Here is a 10,673-nt window from a genome sequence, read left to right on the forward strand (position 1 = left end):
GAAAACTACCCCGAAGGCTCCTCAGTTTCCGTTCTTATTTAAATGTGAAAACATTTTAAATCTCTTTGGGAATACATAGTCCCCATATACTTTTTGAACAAAAGAACTTCAACTTTACTCTTTACTAAACTCAAAACTTAAGTCTTAAAACAAAGTTAAAACGTTTGTAAAAGACTTCTTAAAATATGGTTCATGCCGAATTATGGACATGAACTATTCAATGCAAGGTTTTCAATAACCATAGATAGAACTCAAATACTTGGAACTCAAATACTTGAAAGAACCATCTTCCTGAAGAACTTGAAGGAAAATCTTGAAAGATGAACCCTAGCCTTAGCGTTTTCTTGAATCCCTTGAGCATAGGATTTTTGGAGTGGATGAGAGGGTTTAGATTTGTGAAAACTGATTTTCTATTCGTTTAGGAAAATTTAGATGACCTCCTAAGGGTTTTTAGGACTGAAATACCCCTAAAGAAATAATTAAAACGAGTTGGGAGTCGGAAAGATCTTTCACCGGGCAATGAGGTCCGTGTTGGCTCCGCGTCGCGGAGCTGCTGCCAGGTTTGCGCGACGTTAGTAAATCCATCATAACGTTTTACTCAGAGTTCGAAATTGAGCAAACTCAGTGGCGTTGGAAAGAGGACTCGAAGGGCTTTAATTTAATATCTTGTAGCTCACCTAGCTCATCTTATACTAGAAGTTATGGTCGTTTGAAGTTGACCCAAAATTTAAGAAAAACTTAGGAATGACTTGTGACTTGAATGAACTCTCTTAAGTTCTTCTTAAAACTTAAGGTGCTACCTCTAGTGACCTTAAGACTTAAGAAATTTTTAATTCCTTGCAAAAATCTCACAAACTATGAAAAACGGTTCGAGTCTTAGCTTAAAATTTTTATGGGGTGTTACAATAGGGGAATAACCTACTACCTATCTAAGAGTGTCTCTGGGGCCAAAAGTAAATCAAAAGGGATATTGAATGAGGTGATAAAAAATGTGAGAAAAAGTTGACCAATTGAAGGAGTCAGTTCCTTTTTATGTGTGTGTGTGGGTGCGGGGGGGGGGGTTAGATCGACCACGGTCAATAATGTTCAGGATGCAATGTCTGCATACATGATGTCAGTTTTCCAACCATTGACAATGTGATCAAGAGAATAGACATGCTAAGAAGAAAAATATTTTTGTAAGGAAATGAAGACAAGAGAAAATTTCATCCGGTCAAATGGGAAGAGATCATGAAAAGCAAGAAGGAAGGTAGAGTGGGGATCAAGAATATGAAGATTAAAAAAAAAAAGCCTAATGATGAAGTGGCTATTGAAATTCATCACAGGAGAGAATATGTTGTGGAAAGAGGTCATTTATGCAAAGTATGAAATGGAGGATAAATAGATCACCAAAATGGTGACCACTCCTTAGGGTTGCAGTACTTGGAGGTCAGTTAGGAATCTATGGTCATTACTAGTGTCCATAATAAACTTTAAGGTGGGGAATGGACTAAAAGTGGCATTCTGGGAGGAAAAGTGGATAGCTCAGAGAACTTTGAAGCAATTATTCCTTGATCTACACCTATTAAGCTTTCAACAACATGCCATTGTTGCTAAAATGTGGACATGTCAAGGTTGGAACCTTTCACTTAGGAGAAATTTAAATGACTGTGAGGTGGAAAAGATAGGTACCATATACAAAACCTGGGCCCCTTTTAACAACTTAACTGGGAAAGAAAACACTGGAATATGGAAGGTAGGCAACAAAGGAGTTTTCTCTGTGAACTCAGCATACAGGAATAACAAATACAACGTCAACTGTTTCACATGGCTGCTGACCAGAGAAGTAGTACCGACACTGGAGAACATGAAGAAGAGGAAATACCATTTATGCTCCAGATGTTACTTATGTGAAGAACAAGCAGAGCCAGTCAACCGTCTCTTTTTACACTATAAACGGGCAAACCAGCTATGGAGACTATTTATCTGCTTGCGGAAAATCTCTTGGGTGAAACCAAGGAACATAGAAGGAGTGTTGAAGTGTTGGATTAGAGTTGGCAATGCTCCAACAAAGGACAAAAGATGGGAACATTGTCCCAATTTGTATATGGTGGACAGTGGAAAAAAAGGGATCAAAGATGTTTTGAAGGAAAGAAGAGCAATTTATAGAATTTTAAGATCAATTACCTAACTTTGTATTACTTTTGATGTGAACAAAAAGTGTTAGGAAAGAATGAAGATATTTTAGATGTTTAGATTATTTGTAACAAAAAGAACAAATAGGCCTCCTAGATTATAATACTTTTGGAAAGGTGGACTAAACTTTGATATAGTATCCATTTGGATATATAGATGGAAAAGTTACCATTTCTCCAAAAAAAAAAAAAGCCTTGAAACTGAAGGACCTCTCCCTCCCTTTTAAAATAAATAAATATAAGTGCTCCATCTTCTTTATTTTGAAACAAAGAAGTAAGGAAAAGAGAGACACAAGTTTCTCAAGAACAATGAAAGATCAACTAATCGCTCAAGATCGATCTAGAGAATACCATGGATTCGGGTACTACCCTGACTAATGTACTGTTTTTTGGATGTTATGTGAAAATCAATAAGTTTCACTATCCTAATGTCATGAATAGGGATTTACATTAGTTTGTTTATGGTTTACTATCAATAAACCGTGAAAATCCTTACAAATTTTACTGTTTCTCAAAGCCTTTTTAATATGGTAAACAATCCATATTCTAGCTTCTTCATATGTCTAAATCTTATTAGAGAAACCTTAACTACCACAAAAATCTTCCAATAAATAACAAAAATGCAAAGAAAGCTCACTATATACTATCAATTCAATGATAATTCTCTTTGAAATGACTGTTCAAAAAAATGCTAGAGTTTTGAACAATATCCTCACCTGCAATGGTGACAATGCAGACAAGAACCCATCGAAAGCTGAAGTGGAGGGCCAAACATCAGCTGAATCCTTATGTCCTTTAGGAAGCAACCTCTTGTAACTCTGAATGCACAAAAATACAACCAAATCAAACACATTAACACCAACAGACCCAATCTCGGAGGGCTTAGCGGTAACGAGAGGGTCAAAGACGGAGTGAAGATTACAAACAATGGTTTCAAGTACAAGTCAAACTTGGTCAGGCGAGATCTGAAGGGACTCAGCAATGGATTCCAGGTTTACACGACAGGGACAATAGCTTGTCCTTAATCGGACCGTGTTCCGTCTGTGAAAATTAGATTTGGGATCGGTAATACGCCGTGTTCGAATGGATCTCTACGTGGGTGTATGTAAGCTGGAGAGCCGGATGGTGTCATTGCGGGTGATGGTGTTTCATCAGATTCTGTCATTGATATTTGGCCGTAGATTTTCAAATATTTTTGGGTGAAAATTTGGGTTAAATTTCACCATGCTTTGGCCATAATATTTAAGAAATATATTTAACCTTTTTAAGAAATATGATTTATATTCATAAGTTTTAAAAACTATTAAAACTAACCATAGGTTTGTATTAATTGTGCATGACTTTGTTACCCTAAGCTGAATGTTCATCATTTTCATCAATAACCATATCATCACTTTCATATTCACTGAATATTTCATTACTACTTTGATGTTCACGTAAAAATTATGTAAAACAACGCAAACAACTATTATAGAGGGTGTTCTTGTAAAAGATGTAAGTTTGGTGTAGAATTTGAATTATTTAAAGTTCCCAAATAATGAAACTTGGCCAAATACTAGTTTTTTCTAGTATTTGGGAATTTGGGTTATTTACCAAAAATATTTGTCAAATAATGGCAAATTGTATGGACAAACACTATTTGTCAATTTTTTTTTTCCAAATTTTACTTGGGAAATCTATGGCCAAACGGATCCTTAGACTAGTGTATCTATGAAAAAACTCTAAATACAACATGAATAACAATGTTTACTAGGACAAGGTCTCGACATAGCCATAAACAAACAAAGTTGAATAAATAAAGATTATGCCTCAAGATCAAGTGAGACTCACCAAAACCTGAGTGTGGAAAACCTAGCATGTAGCCCTGTCTTTGTGAAAGTCTGAACCTGCATCGTGAAATGTAGTGCCCAGACAATGGGATCATAACTAAATGTGGAACAGTACTTGTATGTAGTATAGCATATAATGGAACATTATGAATACATGAATAAAGGGACAACAAAAGCAATATTAATAAGACATGAAAAAGAATCAAGTAACTCTATCACTAGGTTGACCTCAACGTTTTGCATGATTAATCATAATGTATTTCTTTTTTGAGAATTAAACACCATGTAAGCACATGTAGTCCGATCTTGACCCGATAGGCTAAGTTATCACATCATCTAATCGGGGTGATGAGACTTAAATATCATAAGCTAGAATTTAGAATGATGCACATATTGTGGGTAACATAGAGGAATCATTGAATTAACGGTACCACCCTTATCTATGTTTTCATGTGTTGTTTCGGGTGTTTATCATACAACTCAAGCCTTCTCAATTAAAAATAATTTTCCCAACATTTTAGTGATAAAAGTTAGCTCAATGACTCATAATCATGATTTGTTTTCATCGTCATTAGGATCATAGCATAAAATCATCAAGTTCATATTTTTTGATAAAGTACCATAATTCATCATTTATTATATTTTTATGCTGAGAACAATAAAAATCATAGGATAGACATATAATAGAAATCTAAGGACAACATAAGGAGTACATGACATTCGTAGTAAGTGTAACAATCTGGTTGGTCATTTTTGGAAATTTTCATAAAATTACGGATTTACCCCTCCCTATATTGGCCCCGATTCATTTATGATGGTTTTTGAAATTGTTTTGAGTTTTGAGCAAAACATTGTGAAATGTGAAGTCTATAAAGTTTTTAAAAGCTAAAGTTGTTAAAAAGTGGTTTTCGATGTCTTTTGGAGTTTCGAGTCTCGAAATGGAGTTGTGTCGGTTTCATCAGTCCCAAAATGTAGAAATTGGTCCAGGAGAGTTGTCGATTTCAAATTCGGAGTCTTTTTGAGGGTTTGAGGTCCTAAGTTGGAAAATGTTGAATTTTTAGCCTTTGAGTTGACTTTGGTCAACATTCAGGGTTTAGATGCACAAATCAGATTTCCAACAGTGATATTGGATTTGGAGGATGATTTTAGGCCTAAGAGAGGTCATGGTTGAATTTTCAGAGGTCTCGAGCTTGATTTGGTCTTTTTAGGCGTTATGCTTGTTCATTGTTACTTTCTAGAGTTTCGGATTAAGAAGACATCAGATTAGTGTTTTGATGGTTCCATTGAGTCTGGAATGTCGAGTTTAGTCATGTAGCATATATGGTTTGTGTGTATGGGGTTCCGAATGAATCTCGATGGTCCTTTTGGTGAATTATGTGCCTTATGTGTTGTTGGTTCTGGTGTACCTCGCGTTCGCGAGGATTACGTTAGCAATGCCCTGGTCGTGTTTGCAAGGGATCAGGAGACTTGATCCTCACTTTTGCAATGGTCTTCTCGCTTTCATGACCTCCGCGTTAGTGAAGGCCGACTCGCGGAAGCGAGAGGTCCCTTTTTCCCGTGCTAGCTTTTTCAAAACAAAGGTACGTTCGCGAAAGAGAACTTGAATTCACTTTTGCGAGATCTGAGAGGATTTTTTGTCCGAAATTTCGGAGGATTTCTCAATTTTCTCTCATTTTGAGTGTTGGAAAACCCTTGGAGGCGATTTTGAAACAGATTTTTTGTGGCGAATCATTTAGGTAAGTCTTTGTAAACCAAAACCTTCAATTACCTATGATCATTTGTGGATTTTAACATAAAAAATTGGGATTTTTGATTGGCAAATCGACAAGGTTTTCATGAACTTGAGCTTTTAAGAAAAATGGTGATTATGAGTTGAACAGAACTCCGTTTTCGAAATGGTTTACACAAATGGACTCCAAATGCTTTGGGTAGTTTTTGGAATCGGGTTTTTGAGTCGATTTGACCCATTTATTCAAATTGCTTGATATGAGTGTTGTTAGTTCCGAAAGCTCATTGTGAAGACTTGTTTGACTAGATTGTGTTGATTTGGATATCGTTTGGAAGGGAAAACTCAAGTCTTGGATTGAATTGTGATTGACTAAGGCAAGTGAACATCTAAACCTTGTTAAAGCTTATAGAATCTTGAACTCACTTTCATGTATGTGTAGGGGAGTAATGGGAATGAGGTAATTGTGCTTGTGCATGATTTTTTGTGATTGTTGGTTGGCTCGAGTTCTACGTTGGTACACTAACTATGAATGATTCAAGTACCAAGTCGGTACACTAACTATGAATGACTTAGGTACCACACCGATACACTAACTATTTGTGCTTGGGTTCCGTGAGAGGACCAGGTATGTGATTGTGGTTCCATGAGTAAATCGGACATTTGCATTGTGAAGAGAAAACCAAAAGATAAGAAAAGAGATGGAGAGAGAAAAAACACTTCATTAAAGTAAAGGATTAGAACGGAAATGAAGTGTTCTTGTGAGTTGTGATGGAGAGATAAAAAACACTTTCTTTTGTCACGTGAGTTGTGATATTCTAGGCAGCCAAATAATATTGTATTGCTGTAATGTTCCTGACACTTGACATTAATGAAAAGTCTGTTTATATTTGTAACTATCTTCAGTAAAAGGATTGAAATTGTTTTGCTTAATTAAAGGTTAAATGAGAAAAGTCGAATATCACATGGATTAAAATCATAATAAGATCATAACACAGGGACAAAAATAATTATTTTTCCGGCAAACAAATGGGTTAAGGGGCAGATTGTGAGAAATATATAAAAAGATATGTGAAGAATGGGTTAAACAAGTGTTGGGGTATTATTCATTAGTTTTGTTACACATAAATGAAGGAAGCCATACTAAGATTGCAAAATTAATTAATAAAAAAAGAAATGCAAAACATAGTTTTATTTATGGGTATGGAAGGGTAGCAATATGGTTATGAGCCACAGTCCCAATCCATAGCTTGCCATTTATTTCTCTAACTTCACTAACCAACTTCATAACTACACCTTTTTTATCTTGAAGAACATCAATAATTTCTCCATTTTCATTGAAGAGTGATATAACAGTGTACATTTTCATCCCCATCAATCTAGCCAGGTAACGCATCTGAATTGGTAATCTAAAGTAAATGCTTCTCATCCATGGATTGTTTATCAGGACTTCTTGTGCACGAGTTCTACAACAATCTATTGCAACCCAAAATTGACCTTTTTCGTTCACCCTTACGTTGTCTGGAAATCCTGGAAGGTTTGCAACAATCTCAACTATCCCTCTCTTTGGACCTTCTATCCAGTATTTCATCAGCCTGAACACATAACATCAAGGTATTATAACAAATATTTGTTGTCTCCGTGAATCAAACGTTTAGGTGATTTACTTCTGAATTAAACAAACACTTGTAGGAGGGATGGATACCTGCAATTGGTTGTTTCAGTGAAGAGAAGAAAAGTTTGATCCTTGGATAATTGTACTCCATTAGGGAACGTCAATCCATCCAAAACAACATGAGTAGATTTCGTAGCAATATCGTACCTAAGAAGTCTACCACTGTCTTCTCCTTCTAACATTATGAGAAAATGATTCCTACATAAGAAATTTATATAATGAAAGAAGAGTAATATAAACCACTACAATTGTAGTATTTGATAAAAAAGATTTGTTAACCTACACTCTGTTGTATTTCTTGCTAGTGTCCGTGAAGAAGATGGAGCCATTTGTATGGATATCAAGGTCGTTGGCGAAGAGTATTCGGTTCCCTTCAACATGTGTAGCCAAGGACGTTGCCACGCCTCCTTCAGGACCCACAACTAGGAGTCCATAGTATGCATCTGCTATGTACAAATCCCCTGTCTGTTTATTGAACCTTAGCCCAAGGGGCCTGCCACATTCTGGCTCAACTCTGTATTGCTTAGGTGTTGTTGAATCTTTTCCTTTAGCACAAAGCTTCTCCGACCTTTATACAGGGAGATCAATGAAATTTAAAAGAATAATACTATAGAGTATATATATACACCCTATCCTCCCTACTTCCTAATACAAAAAATACATTGCAATTAATCCATCTTCACAACATATTCAATATGTCCGTCCATAAAGATATATAATTCAGATGCTTACCAGTTACGTGTGACGAGTGCAAATGTTTCCCAACCAGCATCTTCCCCCATCCACCGTACAATACGTCCATCAGCTAGTCCAGCATATGGTCCATGACCCAAAATATCAAATTCAAGTGATTCAGGACCATAAATTTCATTAACAAACTCCAAATTGCCGAGGCCTAACCGGTTATTCTTGTCTCCATGCCAACTTTCCATGACTTGTTTGTATGGTGCAATGTCATTCTTCACTGGATTAAAGTCAGTGTCCCCTACTGGACTTAAACCAAATGGATCTGCCACAAGGAAAGCGAAGGCTAGTGAAAGAAGAAACAAGTGAGGACGTTGTGAAACAAGCTGGCTTCTTATCAATTGGATCCTCTTCTCCATGTGAGGATCGTTGATAGGTATCAGTGGTTGGAAGGTGGGGAATATGGATGCTGAAGTTTAAGCTGTTTAAACTGGAAATGTAAGATTTCACAATGTTATAGGATGAAGGAAGACACACAATGTTTGTGATCCAGTTGTTGTTAGAAGTAAGTTGTCCATTTGTTAGTCATGTTTTCTGCATTCTTACTTGTTATTGATAATAATGAAATCAGAAGGTGCATTCATTCATTTTTTGGTCAATTCCAATATGATAGTGAGAAGCAACCATTTGTTCTATGAGTTAGATCATCATTCAAACTACATGTTGTTAACACTCATCGAGTAAATACGATTACTTGTTTTAGATGAGAGAAGAGGAAGATGTGAAGTCAGTTCGTAAAGTTAACTCTAGCATATACTATTTATATTTACATACAAATGCAATACAATAAAATGAATCTGAAAAATTAAATAAATATAGGCTGTTGGACCAGGTCTACATCAAACTAAACAGATTGTGCTAAATGAACTAAGCGAACCAAGGCCGAAATAGGAACTTGGTTTCAACATAATGTCACAATCCAAATCTGAAACTTAGCATTGTGATGCGGCATCCCTCGAATCCCTACCAATTAATAGAACTATCCATGCTAAACGTGATAAGACGAATAAGATAACGAGATACATATGCTGATAAGTTTAAAACAGACTAAGTCATAGAGCTACTAATCATTTTAATACATAGTACGAGACGTAGCTCGATACTGAAAGAAAGTGATAGATGGCTATTTCAGTTCACCCTTGGTTCTAGTTGAACAAACCAACTCTTCATTTTGAGTAATTTCATTTGAAATTCTGTTCTTGATTTTCACCCACAAGATTGAGGTAAGTGATTCTAACTTGAATCCATGATTATTTCTTGAATCTAATACTGTATTTATCATTTGAAGATGAAAGAAAAGTTAGAAACTGGGAATTTTAGATAAGGATCTCAAGTTACCTAAACTGAGTTTTCATTACTAAAAAGAGTTTAAAAAATCACGGAGTCAAAAACTACGGATTGTCGCTACAAAAAAAAGCAAAGCATATTGCGACGCTATCCCTCGTTTTATTTTCTTTTTAATTTTTATAGAAAAAACGACGAACAATGACTCTTTGTCTGTCGTTTTTTGATGGATTTTTGTGTCATATAGATAACTAATATTTAATTATTTATTATCTATTGCTCCATTGCTTTTGATTAAGAAAGTAATTTATTAATTATTTAATAACGTAATTACATTTTTTTTAATTTTTTTTTTAAAGAAACGAGCATCGCTTTTGGTCAAAATGTTAATCAAATATTTTAAAAAAAACGATGGACAGAGCTATGTTGTTCATCGTTTTTTTCTAATATCTGGAAGGGCAAAGCCCGTTTTTTCCATTTTCTCTCTCTCTCTCTTCTCCTCCCTCCTTCTCTCTAAATTAGGGATTTTTGAGTTTGAATTGAAGTATTTTTTAAGTTTAAAACCTTAGAACTAATTAGAAGTTAGAACTTGAACTTTAGAATACTTGAATTTAGGATGTTTGAACTTGAATTTAGAAAACTATTGGATTGTATGATTTCTGAAGTTTAGAACTAATTTGAAATTAGAACTTCAATGTCATAAACTTGAATTATAGGACTTTGAGGTAAACTTAGAGAAATTATTAGTTTGTATTATTTTTGAACTTTAGAACTAATTAAAAGATAGAACTTCAATGTCATGAACTTGTAACTTTAGAATTACTTGAATTTTAAGATTTGTGAACTTGAACTTAGAAAAATTATTGGACTGCATAATTTGTAAACTGTAGAACTTTAGAAATAGAACTTAAAACTTTAATGTGATAAACTTGTAACTTTAGAAATACTTGAATTTCAGGATTTATGAAGTTGAACTTAAGAAAAATTATTGATTTGTATAATTTTTAAACTTAAGAATTAATTAGAACTTCGAACTTTAATATCATGAAGTTGAACTTTAGAAATACTTGAATTTTAGGATTTTTGAACTTGCACTTAGAAAAATTATTGAATTATATGATTTTTAAACTTTAGAATTAATTAGAAGTTAGAACTTACAATTTTTTTTTTTAATAAAGTCATCTATCTTATATATCAATTAAAAATTGATTACATGAAGAGGGGGGGGGGGGGCTTAAAAC

The 10,673-nt window shown here is 34.7% G+C and overlaps 1 protein-coding gene across 1 annotated transcript; it reads right to left on the reverse strand.

Moving 5' to 3' along the window:
• Positions 1-6,806: 6,806 nt before the first annotated feature.
• LOC102597874 (protein STRICTOSIDINE SYNTHASE-LIKE 13) lies at positions 6,807-8,601 on the reverse strand. Its single transcript, XM_006352074.2, has 4 exons — positions 8,137-8,601; positions 7,688-7,972; positions 7,435-7,602; positions 6,807-7,324 (listed from the first exon to the last, which is right to left on the reverse strand). Exons 1-4 carry the CDS (start codon positions 8,505-8,507, stop codon positions 6,925-6,927), a joined length of 1,224 nt encoding a protein of 407 aa, XP_006352136.1. The 5' UTR covers positions 8,508-8,601; the 3' UTR covers positions 6,807-6,924.
• Between the last annotated feature and the right edge of the window lie 2,072 nt (positions 8,602-10,673).

Source organism: Solanum tuberosum, unplaced genomic scaffold (genome assembly GCF_000226075.1).
Source record: "Solanum tuberosum cultivar DM 1-3 516 R44 unplaced genomic scaffold, SolTub_3.0 scf00142, whole genome shotgun sequence".
Taxonomy (NCBI): domain Eukaryota; kingdom Viridiplantae; phylum Streptophyta; class Magnoliopsida; order Solanales; family Solanaceae; genus Solanum; species Solanum tuberosum.

Excerpts from the sequence above, each read along its gene's own strand:
- LOC102597874 (XM_006352074.2), bottom strand. The coding sequence starts at position 8,507 with ATGGAGAAGAGGATCCAATTGATAAGAAGCCAGCTTGTTTCACAACGT. Across the intron at positions 7,603-7,687 it reads AGCAAGAAATACAACAGAGT|GAATCATTTTCTCATAATGT; the intron begins GTAGGTTAACAA and ends TTTCTTATGTAG. Across the intron at positions 7,325-7,434 it reads ACTGAAACAACCAATTGCAG|GCTGATGAAATACTGGATAG; the intron begins GTATCCATCCCT and ends TTATGTGTTCAG.